General features: G+C 26.9%; 1 protein-coding gene across 1 annotated transcript in view; it reads left to right on the top strand.

Annotated features, from left to right (window-relative positions):
- LOC111638584 (transcriptional enhancer factor TEF-3-like) overlaps positions 1–19444 on the top strand; it is a 40034-nt gene extending 20590 nt beyond the window's left edge. The window contains exons 6-12 of the mRNA XM_023384313.1: positions 180–366; positions 439–501; positions 578–685; positions 776–834; positions 17233–17314; positions 17386–17538; positions 17610–19444. Of these exons, the coding sequence (XP_023240081.1) occupies positions 180–366; positions 439–501; positions 578–685; positions 776–834; positions 17233–17314; positions 17386–17538; positions 17610–17723 (766 nt within the window). The 3' untranslated portion in view covers positions 17724–19444. The remainder of the gene's footprint in view (positions 1–179; positions 367–438; positions 502–577; positions 686–775; positions 835–17232; positions 17315–17385; positions 17539–17609) is intronic.
- Positions 19445–19676: the final 232 nt, after the last annotated feature.

Here is a 19676-nt window from a genome sequence, read left to right as displayed (position 1 = left end):
TATATATATATATATATTTGTATGTATATGTATATTATATATTATATATACATAACTTTAGAAAATAATTTAAAAAACTGTGTTAAAAATTTAAAAAAAATAATTAGATTTTTTTTAAACTTTGTAGTTTTATGTGCATTCTTTGAAATTATAACTTTGAACATTTTATATTTATTCAGTATTAAGCCGTTTGCTGGTCAACCATATGCCATTCCACCGAAACCTCCCGTCACTGCCTCCATGACTGGTGTTGATCTCCTCAATCATCCTCCTTCTCAGACTTGGGACAATAAATCCATTGCGACGCAAAAACTCCGTCTCGTAGAATTTTCCGCTTTTATGGAACAGCAGAGGGATCCAGACAATGTACAAGTTGTTTGATCCTCTAAATATTTATTTTATTATTTGTAATAAAAATTACTCATTTTTTTTTTACAGTATCATAAACATCTGTTTGTCCACATAGGAGGTTTATCTGTTTTTACAGACCCACCCTTGGAAGTAAGTTCATTTAATTTCAGCTTAAAATTATTTTATTCTTAACTTTTATGTATTTTATTTTTATTTTCATTCTTAGGCAGTAGACATTAGGCAAATTTATGATAAGTTTCCTGAAAAGAAAGGTGGGCTTAAAGAATTGTATGATAAAGGACCACAAAATGCCTTCTTTTTGGTGAAATTTTGGGTAGATTTTTTATTTTGTTTTTTTTGAAATTTATTCTTTTTATCTTTTAATAAATTATTATTGATTTTAATTCAACCTACATCTTTTCAGGCTGACCTAAACACAAACATTCAAGATGAAACAGGTGCATTTTACGGCGTCACGAGCCAGTAAGTTATTAATAATTAGACATTATAGATTTTATTTTGATTTTATAGACTGTCATAGTTTTAAATATTTAAAATGATATGAAAGCACAATAAAATTCTTAACAATTATTCAAATTCTTATAAACTAGTTAACACATTTGATAACTTCAATTTGTAATTCTGTAATCAGAAATGTAACAAAATACACAAGCCTTAGAATATTTAAAAATCATTTTTATTAATAAAAAATGTTATTATTATTATTAAAGGATTTATTAAGACACTTTTAAAAACTAAAACTATTTCATAATTTTACCAATAAATCCAAATAAATGAATAACAGATGTATTTTGTAAGAAGCATGTGATTAAATATAAATAATAAGATCATCATTATATTTTCCATTATAATATTTTTATAATGATAAATATACCACATCTTTTACAAACAAATTTTCTACATAAAATGTGTTATTTGCACATAAAAAAATGAGATAAAATAAAACTCTGTTTAATGTAAAGTAACTAAAGTAAAATTATAATTTTCCAATGCAGTTATTAAAAAATAAGTATATTGTTAGTGGATTTTACAGAATATTATAATTTTGCTTATCTAAAATGGAAATTATTCAATTATCTCATTGATAATATCAATCATTAAATTGAAATCAGATTAGTAATTGAGAGAATTTTAGGAATAATTTTTAAGGATAGAACAAAAATAAAATTTCTAAAACTTTAACATTTAATGAAGATTTGAGCTATATAAAACTAATGTATACAATTTATTTTAAATCCTATTAAGTAAATTTGTATCAAATTCATTCTATTCAAATTTCAACAGTTCATGCTTATAAATGATTATAATGTGACAAGATGAATAGATTTTTACCATCAAAGTAATTAAGGATTGTATTTTCAAATTTATTAAATATTTTATTATAGCATATTGAATTTGATACTATAATTTGTGAAAAGCAATGCACTCTTTACTAATAAAATCTATTAGCTATATTTAAAAGATCTAAACAAATAAATAGCATTTTACACCATTTTTTTTTTTAATTTGAGTTTATCACTTATCACAAGATTTATGTACAACAAAATATATAAATTACAGATGCTTAGAAAGAAATCTGAGAAAAAATGAAGAAATTGTAGATATATCAGTAGTTTCAATGTAATTTATACTAGAAGCAAATCTTTAATGAGTAAAATATATTTTTAACAAGGATTATAAATTTGATTACAAATTAAGCAAATAACAACAGTTTTTAATAGTAATAACCAAGAAACAAAATAATTAATAGTAACTTTTTCTAATTATGAAAAATGTGGAATATATTTTATTCTGTTAAGGTTAATTTTTATGGATCTTCATCCTGTTGTCATCTGTTATATCTAAGTTAATGTAAAATATATCAATAATTGCAGCAGATATTAATGAATGTAGAAAATTGTGAATTTTCAGAGAGCTTCCAAAATATCTTTCATGATTATAAGAGATTATTCTCATATGTTCATATAAAAATATGTTTCTAATAATAATAATGCAAGTAATACAATATTATACTTGGTGAGATATTTATTGACTATATTTAAAACATAAGAATTGTATATGAAAATGCATTATAAACTGTTATTAGGTTTGTGCAATGAGGATTTTTTCCTTTGTATTTTTTAAATAAAAATATTGAGAGTCACAGATTATGAACAGATTCATTGCTACAATATAAAGACTGAACATTTGAATGCACTAGATAAACAAATTCTTTAATGAAAATGTTTGATTCAATTTAAGTATTGCTAACAGAAACTATTATAATACTCTGAGGACTAAACATTTCAGAATTGATGCTCTGTATCAGTTCTGTAACATTTTGTCACTAAATCATCTATTTATATAAAATTAAATCTATACATTAAGCACAAATTACTTTAAAATATTTGTCATTTGTGGCAATGCCTTTATTCCAATATGATACAGTTTGTTGGAATATTTTTGAAACAGCTCTTGTTTAACATAATGTTTCCCTAATAGTCTTCCTTGTTTCATTTTTATTTTTAAAATGGTTTCACCACAATTTTTACTTTTTATAATAAGAAAATGAGGATATTATACAGGGAGTGACAGAGCAGATACAAGGTCCTAGGTAAAACGACCATGCTGTAGTTTGTTAACACCTCTTCTAATGTAACTAGTTGATGACTAGATGTATTATTGTGTAATAATTTTCAGTCTTTATCCTCCCACTTATTTGGGTGTTTACTGTAGAAAGCATCTCTCAATTTACATGAAACTTTCATGTATTTTTTGTTACCTATAGAACATAATGGGATAAATAAATAATTTATAAATCCTTTTGTATCAAAAAAATACTCCAACAATTATTCATTTTAACTGATTCTTATGAAGTTTTTTGTATGTAATAAGTTCTTTGATTATATTTTTATTAATTTGGATTTGTTTTTATTCACTATTAAAATGTTAGATTTTACTATGATAGATTATTATTTTCTGTATTTTAAAATCTTTCTTGATGAAAAGTTATCATTTATTTTAACGATTTTAATTGCTTGAAATGTAGACTAATTTCTCATTGACAACCAAAATGCATTATAAACTGTTATTAGATTTGTGCAATGAGGATTTTCTTTTGTATCCTTTTGACCATTTGAAAATCAGAATAATCAGATTATTAGCATAATGTTCAAATTTATATAAGTATTATGTAACTGAAATATATTAATTTACATATTTGTTAAATTATTGATTAAAGACTATATTCCTGTTATAAAAGTTTAGTGTTTGAGTAAAATCTGTAAGTCTGTTGTGAATCATTGCAAATTTGACTTTATTCTAATATTTAAATTCAACATTTATTATAACAGCAGCATAGATTCATATATCTTAAAGTGTAATTATCAAGTCTTAAGAATGTAAGTTTCAACAGTTTTCTTTTTATGGGTAAATCTCTTGTTTTATATGTATAATCTTTAATGCAAATTTTTGTGTAGCTAATTTTGGATATAATGCAGAAAACACAATATAATATTTTTACTGTTAGTGCATTGACACTTAAATTCTTTATATCATGTGAATTAAACAATAGAATAATTATTATCAAAAACTTTTCTCTTAAAGAAGTTTGTTAATATTGTCTTCTTTTTATTACATGCTTCAATTATTTCTGTAAAAAATAAAAAAAATACTAGAAACACATTAAGTGTCAAATATTTTATTTTTGAATATTCCATAATAAAATTCAATTATTTGCTTTTAATAATTTTCAGCTAGAAAAATTTTAAAATAAACATGAAATAAGACAGTATATTCTACTAACAAATCTTTAGGTTACAGAATAAATTGTGTATATTTTGAAAAGTAAATAAGAAGAATCTAAATGACATACAAACATATATTTGTTTGAAAGTAATGGGAGTATGAAAAATATATTGAAACATAGTTTATTGTTTAATTTCTATAAATATATATATAAATATAATATTAATGAATAAATACAATAGACAAATTATATTACAAACAAGTTATAAAATTCTGCTTTTTCTTGTTTATCTAAAATTAATGATTATGTCATTCATTATTTAGATTGTCTTTTACAGATATTGTCTGACTTATTGAAACTATTTATTACATTTTCTTTACACTTTCTACTAACAAATCTTCAGGTTACAGAAATTTTCTGTGATAGTTAACAAGCTTTGAAACTATGTTTTGCAAGTCGTCTTCTAATACTCTAAATGTCTTATATATCTTAAAATTTTTATTGCGTTTTATTAGGTTCTAAACAGTTTCAAAATAAGATATATATTAAATTAAACTGTATAAAAATGATTTTTTATTTGTGAATTATTCAAATTAAATACAAATATAAGAAATTATAATACTGGGGTTCATTGTATATTTGCTTTATTTTTAAATTTTCAAATTATTTGTAGAATTAGGTAGGATTTGTCTTGTGGGACTTTGCTTTGCATAGACTATATAGGTGGTCTCAGTTTTGTAAATTATAGCTGGGTCTGACCTGCATTGGGATTGGCCAATATGAGCAACTGGATAGAAAACAACATCCCAACACCCACAATAACTTATGTGGGAGATCCAGATTCAAATCCAGTTCCAATCCCTCATAGCAGTAGGTCGATGTCTCCATATGTCATTAGGCTACTATTGTTAATTTTATGTTTTGTTACATATCACAGTTACTATACTCTTTTATACAAGAAACTAAATAAATTTAATTTTTCTCAAGAAAAAAATTGCCATTACTGGCAAATGAATCACTATACTTACATATATTTATTGAAATACAGTATATATATATATGTGTGAAAAAATTTAAAATTAAAAAATGTAACAGAAGAAATGAGAAATGTTAAACTGCATCAGTACTGAAAATTTAAACTAATATTTAAGACTTTACTAAGTTTCATTTGCTCTTCTGTACATTGAAATTTTAACTTTTCTACTTGTCTAGATTAATCTTAATTGTATAATGCACAAAATAATGTTTTTTTAAAACATACTGTAGACTACAGAATATTTGAGATTAAACTTTATTAGAACTTTGAACAAAATAAATAGTTAAAATCCTGACAGAATTAATCTGAAAGATTTCAGATTATATGTATGGTTAGTTTACAAAAGATGTGCACTTAACTGCATTTATCAGAGTAATTTTACTTTGATAAGCAAAGCATTTCAATATTTTTGACATTTCCTATTTTGGTACTAACAGGCTAACATTTCAAATTACATAAAAGTGCTTAAAACACATTAAAGTTTTAATAGCTAAAAAAATATTCATTAATATTTTGTTTTATAAACTTTAAGGAAGATTAATTTAAATTTTTAAATAGAATATTTATGAATGTTTTTCAATTTGACAGATTTGTCAAATAATGTTTTGAATGTTAAAATTACTCATTTATATTTATATATTAAAAGTTTATAAGGTAAACAAAAAATTTTTAAACAAAATTATAAATTTAAATGTGATTCAGAAGAGAAATATACTATTTTATTTCCTTTTGTTAAATTTTAAGATGCTGCTACTTGAGAAAATGTTTTGCTATTAAATAAAAAATACATTAAAGATAAAATAAACTAAAATTTTGAATATCTAAATTTAAATGTAAAAAAATTTAGTTTTTGATTGTAAGTTGGGAAGTAAATTTAAAGTTTGATTATTTAGTTTATATTTTCTCTTTCTTTGCATCTCAACAATGTAAAAGTTGTGTTTTTACCATAGAAGAATTAGTAATAATTAAGACTTCTTGTTCACTAGATGAAAATTGTATTTCATCTAGTGAACAAGAATTTTTTTATTATTTATATTTATTCAATATATTGAATAAATATAAATAATAAAAAAATTCTTGTTCACTAGANATAAATATAAATAATATATTTATTATTTATATTATTCAATATATTGAATGTTAATTTGAAATATAATGTGTTTTGCTTCAAGATATATATAAAATGGTAAAATATTTAGCCTGTTTTGGATAGCTTAAAGTAACATTTTTTAAATGTAACATAATATAGTTCTCTATAAAATTTTATCTTCTCTCAAAACAATTAATTACATTCTTATATTTTTTTCCTATATTTTTTCAAAATTATGATCAGAAGTTAATTGAAAACATGGTACAATCTGTTGCAATTTACTGTTAATTTTGATATGATTGGGAGTAAATTATATCGATAAGACCTCAGTCCCAAAACAGCCATGTAACTTCAAGAAATGTTAACTTTCTTCTGAGAATAAAACAATTATTTCATATTATCTTGATTACAAAATTAAAATGATTTTTGAAAATATAAACATAGTTCTAGATTATTTTGTTGACAGGAATTATTTGTTATTTATAAGAATTAACAACTACAAAAATATCGTGTCTGAAAATGAATGATTTGTTTGAGAGTATGCTGAGCAAAATTGATGTTATGTTTACTTCTGTAAATTTGTGTTACTTTATATGCCAAGAATAATTAAATTTAAATACAGCTGATATATAATACATTTGAATAAAAACACCTTAACATGTTTGCTGCCAGTTGATGTAATTCCGTGTTATATGAAGGTCACAATGCAGAATTATGTCAACTGGCAACAAACATGTTAATTGTAGAAAATGAGATTTCAAAAAGTTTAGCAGTTTTATGATTTGAAAATAAGCAAAGTTGAATGTATATTATAAATACCTAATATTACAATTTTTATTACTGCTGGAAGAATGATATGGAGTAAACAATGGAGTACCAAGAATTAAGATTTCAAAAATTAAGATTCTTTTGAAATAATTTATTTGTAAATTTTGCCTTGAGATTTTTAAATAAGAAAATTCAATGAAGTGAATATGTCATCAAATAAATTTTTTTTTCTTTGAATTAGATGAAAAATATTCTTTATGTTATAATTTATTTTAATAGTGAAAAAAGAATTCAATAAAAGATTTTCATCTTTTTTTATGAAAAAAATGTGGAGATGTTAAAAATAAAAGAAGAAAGTGAAGGCAACTTCAAAAATTATTTAAATGTTTTTGGACATTACAAAAACATAGAAAAAGTTTTTAATAGAGATATTAGAGATGATTTTATGAGTATAATTAGAACTAGTAATTTTTTCTACAGTATAAATTTCATTATTGAATTTGAAATTCAATTCAATACTGAATGTGAATTGGAAAAATCCAAATAATAATTCTGTTGACTAAGTATTCATTGCAATATAGCAATTCTATTATTTAAAAAAAAAACCAAGTTTTAATATTTGGCTCTTTGGATTGCAACTTTTTGTTACAATCCAAAGTATTATTAGTAAGTAGGAGCAAATTCTATTTACTTCTCATAGAAATTTACCTTTATACAGGGTGTCCCAGAGTAACTTTTTTGAGTAAATGCTGACTTATGCAAACATCTTTATTCATGCATCTGAAGAATTACCACTGAGGAGGATAGATTCTCAACAGTGCATCAAATTATGCAGAGGCAAACTTGCTTGTGGAGAGTGTAGTGTACCAATCATTGCAGAAGTTATTCTGGGGATATCCTGTATATATATATACACAATAGAGCATCGATTATCTAAATCAATTGAGGGACTGGGGTTGTTCAGAAAATCGATTTTTTTAGATAACTGATTATGTACAAAAAAATATATTAAACTATCCCATGTTGAAATTTGTTCAAATCCTGGCATGTCCTTAAGTACCCTCTCATGGTTGCGCCAGTGCTGCCAGCTAAAACACTCACACCAACAAAAATAATATTGAGTAGCCCAAGACATAGCCAAAGATTGCAGTGCCTCAACACTAACGGAAATTTAAATTTGCTGACTGGAAAGCTTTCGGTTAATTGACGTTTTGGTTGATCGATATTCAGATAATCAATGCTCTATTGTAATAACTAAATCCAAATATTCAATCATAACCTGAAAAATTAATATTTAGACATTTAATGACTTGGCTAATCTTTAATTAAAGTTTAGCTGAATTGTATTTGAAAAAAATCTGACACATTAGTTACTTAATTAAAAAGAGAAAAACAAAATTAGCTTAAAAATTTAGAATAAGCTGAAAAAAAAATACAAAAGTACTCAATAAACCAAAATAAAAAGCATCTTAGGACAAAATGAAGTTTTTCAAAAGTAAAAAATCTATCTAAAGGTATCTGATAAATTTTATACTACTAATTTATTTATTTCTATAATACAGTTTGTTATGAATAAAAGTAGAACATTTTTGAAATTTACATTGTTTTATGTTAAAATGCCTTAAACATTTTAACATTGAAGTTTGTAAATAATGTTTCAAATCAAAAAGAATTTAATGAAGAATATTCAAAAAATTATTTTTAAATCATAAACTTGAATAGAACATGTTCTACAACAAAGATCTAATTTCAAAATTTCAAATACAGTGGGTGATCGGTTAACAAACATAATCCATTCCAAGACTGTGTTTGCTCTCCGAATTGTTCGTTAACTGATTATCAATTTACCATAGATTTTTATGGAAATTTGATTAATCCATTCTGGAGAATAAAAATTATATACTTTCTTACTATGTTTATTTATATGTAATAATAAAAATACATATATACAGTCTTGCATTTTTATCAGTCATGTTTTTTTCTGTTTGTGGGGCATTAAAGAATCTGTCCAATGTCGATTGCTTTTCTCTCTTCTTCAGGATTTTTTGGAAGTAATTAATAACATTGTCATAGAGATCCCTAATCCTATTAACCTCAGCCTGGTTTGGATGCCATTCTAAGACCGTTGTTCTGACATGCTCCCACTTCTTCAAAATGTCTTTAATAGCAGATGTCAACATTAATCCTCTTATTCAGAAGAAAAACATATCTCACCAAGTTTCTTGGTGTTCTGTCATCATATTCATTATGAGCTCCTCAATGTTCTTTATTTCTCAGATGTGATTTTTGCTACTCCTTTAGCTGCTTGAGTCTTCTTGATTATACTGTATCTTTCTTTGATAAAATTAAACTGTAGCCTATTGTAGACCTGCAAGCTATACTGCCCAGCAACATCAGACATCTTCTGCTCACTCTCTACCTTTGCTGTTATGCTCTCACCTTTCGAAATTAAAAACCGATGCAAAACTTAATGAGTGCCTGCCTGACATTCTTGCGAATACTATAAAAAAAAATTCTTTCTGTCAGAAAAATAAAAGGCTGGAATTACAAGGGAGAGTTTCAAAGTTTGGAGGAATACTATTCAATCAGTATGTGCCAGGTCGTGTGTTGATGTTGACGTCTCCTGTGCTTCGAAAAGCTTTGAATTGTTGCCTGAAGACAAATGAAGACCAATCAGTATTCATTATTTTATTTTGCTTCTTCTTGTGTTTTTGTTCTGTGAGGTGTTTGTTGTCTGAACATAAAAGTCTTTTGCAAAAGTGTTTGCTATTCGATTTGTTTGTAGTCCGAACTGTTTGTTAACCGATCACCCACTGTATTTAGTTTGTAAAATAACTTTTTTTATACTTTAAATTATTTATAGAATTAGATATTGNTTAGAAGTACTATGATGCAGTAATTGTTCTAGTCATTGTCAATTATTTGTTTGTTTTAAATTCAGTAAGAATTATCTGACATTGTTTGAAAATTAAAAATGTATATATATATACACACACACATACACACTGTTTACTGCTTTACATTGATCTGTTGATTTAAAAAATATCAGAAATAAACTGTGCTTCCAAATGAAAAGATTAAGTTGGAAATAAACATAGGTTTGTTTCAGATTGTTGAGATTTCTTCAATAATGATAAATTTATTGTAAAATAAAAATAAAGTAAATAAATGTTTTTTTCTCAGTGTGCCAACAGAAAAATGACAAATTCATTCTAAGTGAGAAAAATCAAAAATGTAAACTGTATATTTTAAACTAAATGCCAGTCAAAGATGCTTTTAAATATACAAGGTTATTAAACATGAAATGATGCTTTTATTTTGTTTTTATGACAGTTTGGACAAAAAGACTTCAGAGTCAAAGCCATGGTAGTGTATATTACATCAAATGATATCATTTAAAACATTTAGTAACTACAGAAGTTAATTTAAAAAAGAAAAATGTAAATGTTTCTTATCAAGTAACACTATTTGCTTTTTTGAAGAATTTTTGTTTTTAATATTTTTAAAACTAGTATTTTTAAAGATATAAACAATAATAAATTGCTGTGTAGCATTACCATATAGTTTGCAAAATTGCAATTATATCATGCTAAGCAGAAAATTATTCAAAAAATATAGTGAAATCATTAAATCTAATCCTTTATATTATGGACAAAAATGCAAGTGTTCATAAATTTTCGCTACAACCTATTGTTGTTGTTATCAATAGACACAGTATATTTCAAGAGATTTGCTTATCATTTATTATTATTATTCCAACATAAAATTTTGAAGAAATGCAACTTGATTATAAAAATGATCAAAACTTTTTGTAACTTTTTTTTTGTATTTAATGACTTAAGAGCAGAAATTCATAAGTAGGTTATTAGGTGTTCAACTAATGACTCCTTAAAAGACTCCTAAATATGAGATACTTTAGGAGTCTTTTAAGGAATAGTGGACAAATTAATTTTTACTATGTTTAAAAATGTAACAAAAAATATAATAATTATCTTTGTGCATTTTACTTTTATAAAATTTAATTTTAAGTTTGTTTTATTTTAAATAAAAAAATTAGTATTTATTTTGTGTAGGTATTATTGGCAAACTAAATCTAATTTTAGAAAGTAGTCAACAAGAGAAAAGGTTCAATATGACCAATAGGGGAAAAAATAATGCATTTACTTTATAATCTATTGCAACTCATCAACTAAGGAATTATTTTGCAATCCATCAGAAATTCCCTTTGATTGCTAAACTTTCAGAAATTAGTGTAAAAGTATTGCATTTTATTCATAATGTAATACAATTCACCAACCAAAAATTTCCATCATTCAACATTACACACAATTCAAAATTTTTAAGATGTATCTGAATTGTAAATTTGTATGTCAAGAATGGAGTTTCTATACTTCATTCTTAACTTCTGTATTTATAACATTATTTATATCTTATAGTACAATTAATGTAGTTAAAATATGAAAAATTCTATTTTCTGATGAAATGAATTTAAGACTTATTGTATCATGTAATATTAGAAAAAATGATTTGAAGATTTTATTACTTCATTTTCTCTGTCTTTGATTAAAACAGGTAAATAAATTTCTATTGGAATCAAATTATAATTTTGTTGTAACAAGTTGAAAGTGTTCAGTGTTATTCATAAATAATAGAATTTCAGTCAGAAAGTTGCAACAATATTAGCTGCACTGAAAATTTTGCATTTCCATAAGATTGTGATAAAATTCATAACAAGACAGATAATGTGTCATTCAAACACTTTATTTTATTCAAAATCTTGTGTTTTCTATCATCATTTATCATTCATGAATTAAGTTAGAAAAATATATGATAGATTTTCTGATTATTGTCTTGATGAAATGTTAGTAACATATTTAACTTTTCAATCCAGATACAAAACATATAATGCATAACATTGTCTGTATACATATTGTACAGTACAATATAGAAGTATATAATTTTCTCAATCAATATCAAAGTGCTCAAAATAATTTTTCCACTTTTGAGTTATGCTAATTGTTATGATGTTACTGAAATGCAATAGTGTGAATTCCATGTTAACAAAGAATTCTGATGTAAGTATATGTGTTTTGGATTTTACAAGACTTGGGTAATTAAATTTCGTATTTATAATTATTCTCATGGGTCCTAACTCTAAGGAGCTGAACTCATTTAGTCCCTTAGAGTTGGCACCCATGGTTATTCTGCAATTAATTTAATGAATTCTTATTTTTTTAAGTAGAATATTTTGAATTATGAATTCAGTTTGCACCATTAACATGTTTTTATAGTATTTTGCTAGATACAAATGATTTTTCTTATATTTTAGAAGTACTATGATGCAGTAATTGTTCTAGTCATTGTCAATTATTTGTTTGTTTTAAATTCAGTAAGAATTATCTGACATTGTTTGAAAATTAAAAATGTATATATATATACACACACACATACACACTGTTTACTGCTTTACATTGATCTGTTGATTTAAAAAATATCAGAAATAAACTGTGCATAAATTAAATATAGTATTGGTCATCATAATTTATTCAAAAATATAAATCAATTTTCAAGTGATAATTTTATCTTTGTTTTTTTTATTTATTACTATATATATTTTATATCATTAATTTGTTTAACGTGTTCTTAAACAAATCAACAAAAATTGAAAAATAAGTTCATCACATTACACTAATTGTGAATATCTTGTGACTTTTATATGAAATATATTATGTAATAATGGTGTCATTTATTGAAAAAAGGTATTATATTTATTAAATAGGCTGATAAATGTTGTAATGGTACTTTAGAATTCAAATGGCTTTGCTTAAATATTATTTTTGTATAAATAGTATTTATTAGGATTATATAATATATTCTAGTTGATATTCTTTACATGTATTAGTAACAGGTGAAGGAAAGACATGACTGTACACAATGTTTAGCTAGGAAGGGAATGAAGAGGTGGATAGAAAAAGAAAGTATGGTTCTTTATGCTCAACACTACACCATTTATTGCTATTGGCATCACTCTAAGCTTGTTGTATACCTGAGGAGTTTAAGCTCCTGGCCATTCTATGAAATCTCCTGAAGGATTTTTTCCACCGAAAACTAACGAAAATAGTATAGACATTCTCACAAATGAGACTATCTGCAGACCTACAGAAAGTGTGGTTCACTGAAGTGACTAATTAGTTAGATTGTATTGTCTTAGAAAAATTTAATTAAGGTAGAAAGAAGGATCCTAACAGACAGAAACATAACTAATCTTGACTTAAAACAAATTACAACTAGAATGCATAACAGGTTATATGTTATACTTATCTAATCCTCTAAATAAAACTATTTACAGATTAGAAATACAACTACTTAGTAGCTAAAGTAAAATTAATTAATGCTAATTATAACTAATAAAACAAAAGTAATTAAGCTAATATACTGTAGAGACTAAACACAGAGCCAACAAAGGCCAACACAACTTAATGCTTATCCCTAAACAACTATGCTAAAACATAAAAATAAGGTAACCCACTGGTCCATCCAGAGTCTCTAACACCTATTATAATATTAATCTGCCTACAAACATAACTGAGAAAACACTAAGTCTAAATACCAGGTGAGAAAGTAATTAAACTAACAAAAATTAGATAGGCTGATTGATTGGGATAGCTTTATGATAGCTTAAGTGCCATCCAGTGCATGTTTTACCTGAAAATTAATTTTTAGGTCTCTACTCTAGGTTATGAATGTAATCAAATGACAGTATATTGTTTTTGTTTTGTTAAGTTAGTGTGGTGTACAAGGCTAATTGTATACTTCCAAAGTTGCAGCTCTAAGCTATCCCTAATATTCGTGTACCCATTGCAAGTAAAAACTAAGTGAAGTGGTGTATGGCAATGGTTCTTAACCTTTTTATACTCACAGCCCACCAAATATTTCATAATTTTTTTGTGAACCCCCATTTTTTTAAATAATTTATATTTGTTAAATTATCTATAATAAATTGATTTTTTTATTATTGCTTTATTTTGAAAATTCCAAGCATTAATGAAAATATAGTTCACTTCATGCCAGCGTTTAGAAATTAAAAATATGACACTTCCGTGTTGCGGCATTATTGACTGTCAATAATGCCGCAACACGGAAGTGTCATATTTTTAATTTCCAAGCATTAATAGTTTTTTAGAATTACTTTGGAATAAAAGAAGTAAATACTGCAGTGTAAGTAGCATATTTGCATTTATTTCTTCTATACTGACAAAGTTGTATATAGGAAGAAATAAGAAATAAATAAAAAAAAACTAAATATGAAAACTATCTTTCTTATTTCATTTTTCAATATGATATTTGGTTATACATCAATTTTCTTTTTATTATATTCTGAAGGAAATTTTGCATAATTTGGTGGCCCCCGGCAAACTTCTTACGGACCCCCTGTTAAGAAACACTGGAGTATGGTATTCATGAGACTCACACTTACTATAGATTTGGTCTTGGTATTGACCCATATTGTATGCTTTTAAAGTTACTGTGACTTGTAAGTAATTACCCCTAGCATTTTTGTCAGTCAAAGTATTTAGAGTCAAACTCTTGGGACCTTGGGGATAATGTTGAGCTCAAGATTGCCATTAATATCACAGTTCCAGCTCTCTTGCCAGAGAATATTAATTTGTTTATTGACATGCATGTGTATGTGAAAGACAGAAATGTAACTGAAAGCACTGTTGATTATAGACATAGCAACTTGTTTTGGCAAAGATGGTCAGTGGCATCATACTGAGTACCCTGTATGACCTGGAATCCATTGGAAATCTAATGTTGTTATCTAAATGTTTGACAATGTGATGAATTAAATGCATCAACCTAATGTGACTATCAATTTTACAATCCTGTGTAAAGCTATTATCTGAACTAATGCAATAGTGTACATAGTGTATTGGCTCTCTCTTACATCTGACAAACTAAACTTATATAGCTAGCAAAAGTCTCAGTGTAACCTATTGAACAGTAGCACTCTAGTTTATATTGCTCATAGTGAAGCTTTGACTTCTGTCAGCATAAACAACTTAGGCAGCACTCACATCATCTCCCATCTGGACCCGTCAGTATATATCCTAAACACAGAATGGTCACCAGGATTATAAAAGAAAATGTTGGGTCATGAGAAGAATCTTTTTGTCAATGTAAAAATTCTTAATGTCAGCTATCACTGTCAAACTAGGGAAATCTTACTTTCCTTAAGAATTTTGTCAACATCTGAATCAGTATAATCTCACCAGGGAATGCAGAGGAGATTTTCATGACAAATGATTTGCATAATAATTAATTCTATTGGAGGGAGTCCTGACATGATCAATAAAGATCTTGTGAGTGCTGTCCTATATAAATATTGCATATGTGAAGTCACAATTTTCTGGACAGATAAGAGTTCTGTCTGTTGTTATGCTTTGCATGCTGGTCATATGATCCCAGACCTGTATAGCAAACAGGAGAACAGGTTTGATGATAATTTTAGCTGTATCTTTGGCTTAAGTTCTAAGTGTTCCTAGCAACAGGGCATTGGCCACATGCTTAGTTTTGTCAGTGGTTTAGTGTATGACGTGTGAAATTAAATTTTTTAATCAAGAATAACATTGGCCACATCAAGAATAACATCAAGAATAACAGGGCATTGGCCACATGCTTAGTTTTGTCAGTGGTTTAGTGTATGACGTGTGAAATTAAATTTTTTAATCAATAATAACACCTAATTGTTTAATTTGCTTTGTCTGCTTTATCTGATGTGCACTTATCCTCAGGTTTGTTGTGTTCAGGATGTTGCAAACTTTACTTCTGACAGCCAGGGGTAAAGATGCATAGCATCAAAATCATCACTTGGTGATATTTTTATTAAAGTGGTAAAAACCTTAGTCTGCTTATTTTGACATTCAGCATGTAATTGAATCACAAATGCATGCTTCATAAAAAACAGCAGAATGTTGAGCTCCTGTGTGATGGGAGTGCCTTGAACCACATACCTAACAATGGGTATGTTACAGTATGCAACAGTCGCAGCCACAACCGATGCATTGATGAACAGTTTAACAAGCTTTTACTGGAACACTTGGCAACCTACCAAGATGGCAGAAACATACAGTGTTATATTGGCATTTGCAGAATTATTTTGTCAAAATAACTTTGGATTAATACAAATGAATAGTAAAAATGATGATGATAAAGAAATATTTTCATTAGCTGCTACTGTTGCTTTTAGTCTTCATAATGAAGCTTAAAAGAATTTCTGTCTATACAAAAACACCATTTCATACTCTATTATGCATTAAGTGTAATCTTCTGCTTACTATTAGCAACACAGCCTATGTTTCAATTAGACATATTATAATCTTATATTTAATTACAATGTATAGTATTAAATAGTATTACATGCTAACGTCTTATTCAATTTTTATGATTATTTTATAAAGTTGCTAAATATAACCATAGAGGCAGCCATATTCATCAGAGTTCACCATATCCACAACCCAATGAGTGCAATGCACCTCAATTGCTGCACCAGTAAATATTGGAACATATTTTTTGTACATTGCAGTTTACCAATGCACTATTTGATGAATACTGGAATGTACTTATTGTCATGATATCATGACAATTGAGAACCAAAGGTAGTTTTGTGCAACATTTCCAGATTGGGAATTTTTTTTCACTGATCTTTTCTCGATAAACTAAAGTATTAAAACTTCAAAACGACAGAACTTGTGAAATATTGTTTAAGTATTATGAACAAATGCGTTATTTGGAATTATTCATTCAAAAATGATTTAAAAAAGCAATCATTCAGAGATAGGAAACATAACATGTTACTTTTGCTTTCCAGACTATAAACGGATAATGTTATCAGTTACCTGCATTAATTAAGTAAAACTGGTGGCAATAATTAATTTGAAGCAGTGGAAAAAATTAAAAACTGGAAAAATGGTTGTGATTTTTTAAAAAGTTTCCAGAGTCCTGGACAGCTATGTTAGTGAGTCTGATGGTAAATGGCATTTCATATTGGTGATGCCACCAATCAAAACTGCCATTTACCAAAGGTTAACATTGCATTCTACAGATTCCCAAAGTTTTTTTTGTATAAAATCATAACTTACATCTTCAAAATGATACAAATTTAGGTTAATTTATAAATAAAAATATTATAGTTATTTGTTTTTAATACTAATACAAAAATTACATATTTTTATTTAGATATGAAAGTAATGATAATATGACCATTACATGTTCAACAAAAGTGTGTTCATTTGGTAAACAAGTTGTAGAAAAAGTAGAAGTAAGTTGTGTTTGATTTAAATTGATTTTGCTAATATAAATTTACTAATGAAAGTTTTCCTTTTTTTGCAGACGGAATACGCACGTTTTGAAAATGCTAGATTTGTGTACAGGATTCACAGATCACCTATGTGCGAATACATGATCAATTTCATTCACAAATTAAAACATTTACCAGAAAAATACATGATGAATAGCGTTCTTGAAAATTTTACTATCCTTCAGGTATTTTTCTTACTTTTTTAAAAATTTATTTATATTTATCTGACCATGATAAAACGTTGATCATATTTTAGGTGGTGACCAATAGGGAAACTCAAGAAACATTGTTATGTATTGCTTATGTGTTTGAAGTGTCAACCAGTGAGCATGGTGCTCAACATCACATATACAGACTTGTTAAAGACTAAATTGTTCAGTGTTTAGATGCCATCACATTTATCACCCATCAACAGACATATCTCCTTCAGTGCCTACATCACAATCAGTTGGCTTTTGCCTTGTATATAATTGCTGTTTTGACCCATGTGATTGGTTGTTAGGTGCCACACACTGAGTTTCTCGCGAAAATGTTTTAGACAAATGGCTTTATTTTTACAATGCCACACACAGGAGACAACTGTCCATCCGCGGAGACAGATCTTGTTCTGTTCGGTAGAACGGAGCATTCAATTTAAAGAAGACAGTCGTGAGAGCTATGACTTCGCAAAGTATGCAACATCAGATCAAAGATGGAAAATGACCTGTCCTTATGAAGGAATGAAAGAGTGCATAACCATTTCCTACCAATGACCAGTGTTAGTGTTTTATTACTGTCTCTGCGAGACCAAACCTTGTGCTTTCTATATTACATGGGGAAGGCAGCTCACTTTTATCGTGTATGTTTTTTTGGTAAATTTGTTTCCTTTTATAATTATGTTCTGTATCGTTTTCCGAATGGTCGTCAACAAGATAGAGAAACATGCATAATACACCATGGTAGTACATTAAAAGCCATCCGTCACAAAAAGAATATATTTTATCGAAGAGGCCCTCCTTTTTCATTTGCTTTTTTTGCTCGAGCATGAAAGAATCAGAGATGTAAACTTTCACTAAATCAATTCTGATGGGTAACTGAATTTAATATTACTGAAATACAAATCAAACAAGAAATATAATCTTGCAGGGTTGAACTAAATATTGTGATCTAATCAATCACAAATAAAATAAATTATTTAAGAGAAAATTTTAGAAACACATTTTCCATATATTTTTTGCTTTAAGCATTATTATTGTGTAATATTTTTATTTTATTGCCAATTAGTAATTTAACACATCTTAGATTATTGCAATTTGATTGAATAATGGCACACTTAAATACTTAACTTTGTTGCAAATTTGATCATTTACTAAAATTATAGTTAGTATTATCTTGATGGTTACATGTACTAGTTAGTATATCCGTATTGTTTCAGCTTTGGCCAAAGATTACAATTTTATTTATGGGATCGTAAATAATGACAAATGCAATTTTGCTTTTTAAGGGGAAAATTAAAATATAAAGTGCCATAGATGTGCCGTTCAATGATACTTTCATTTTCCCTCTGGAAACAGTGCCATTTTTAAATGTCGGCTAGTACATGTGATCATTGTGTCAAATTTATAGATTCGAGTTACAAAATCTCAGGCCTAGCTTCGTCGACAGTTGCGATCAAACGAGACGTCTCCGTGGACGTCGTTCTAAAAGCAGACTCACTTATAAATAACTCAACCAATGGATTCTTAGAATAAAATTGTGTTCTGTTTCTGCCAGGTTTCGTGATTAAGAAAAATGTAAAGAATTGTTTTAACAGGGTTCTTTGTAGTACTTTAAATAAGTGTTTTATCACTTATTAGAGAGGGGATTAGTTTTGTCTTTTTCTGTTATGTGACAATATTGCCTGAAGTAGATCTCATTTATTTGCTTCACCACGACATGGGCAATGCTCACAAGAGATTTTTGTGTACAGATTAATTTAATTGGCAGCTTTGTATTGGAAGTTTGGTTCACGTCCATTGTCATGTTTATTATTTGCTTAGTGGAAGCCTTCCCATCCTACTGGTAGTGTAAGGAAAGTGAATAAACAGTTTGAACAAATAAATGTTGTTTTTTGGAATTTTGTACACTTGTGATTAAATGTATAATAAGGTTAAAAATTTTAAATCTTTACAATATCACAAAAATAAGACAACTTTTTGCTGACAATAAAATTTATTATTCAAAGGCATTTTTACATTGATATCTAATATTTTGTCACAAATCATTAGAGACTGAATACCAAGTATTCTTGAAGTAAAAAGACTGGGAATAATATTTAAAAACTATTTACATTGTTTGATAGATT

The sequence above is a fragment of the Centruroides sculpturatus genome, unplaced genomic scaffold (genome assembly GCF_000671375.1).
Source record: "Centruroides sculpturatus isolate CEXI.00-Female unplaced genomic scaffold, Cexi_2.0 scaffold1098, whole genome shotgun sequence".
NCBI classification, from domain to species: domain Eukaryota; kingdom Metazoa; phylum Arthropoda; class Arachnida; order Scorpiones; family Buthidae; genus Centruroides; species Centruroides sculpturatus.
The sequence above is the reverse complement of the archived record's forward strand: the minus strand, read 5'-3'. Positions and strand labels throughout refer to the sequence as shown.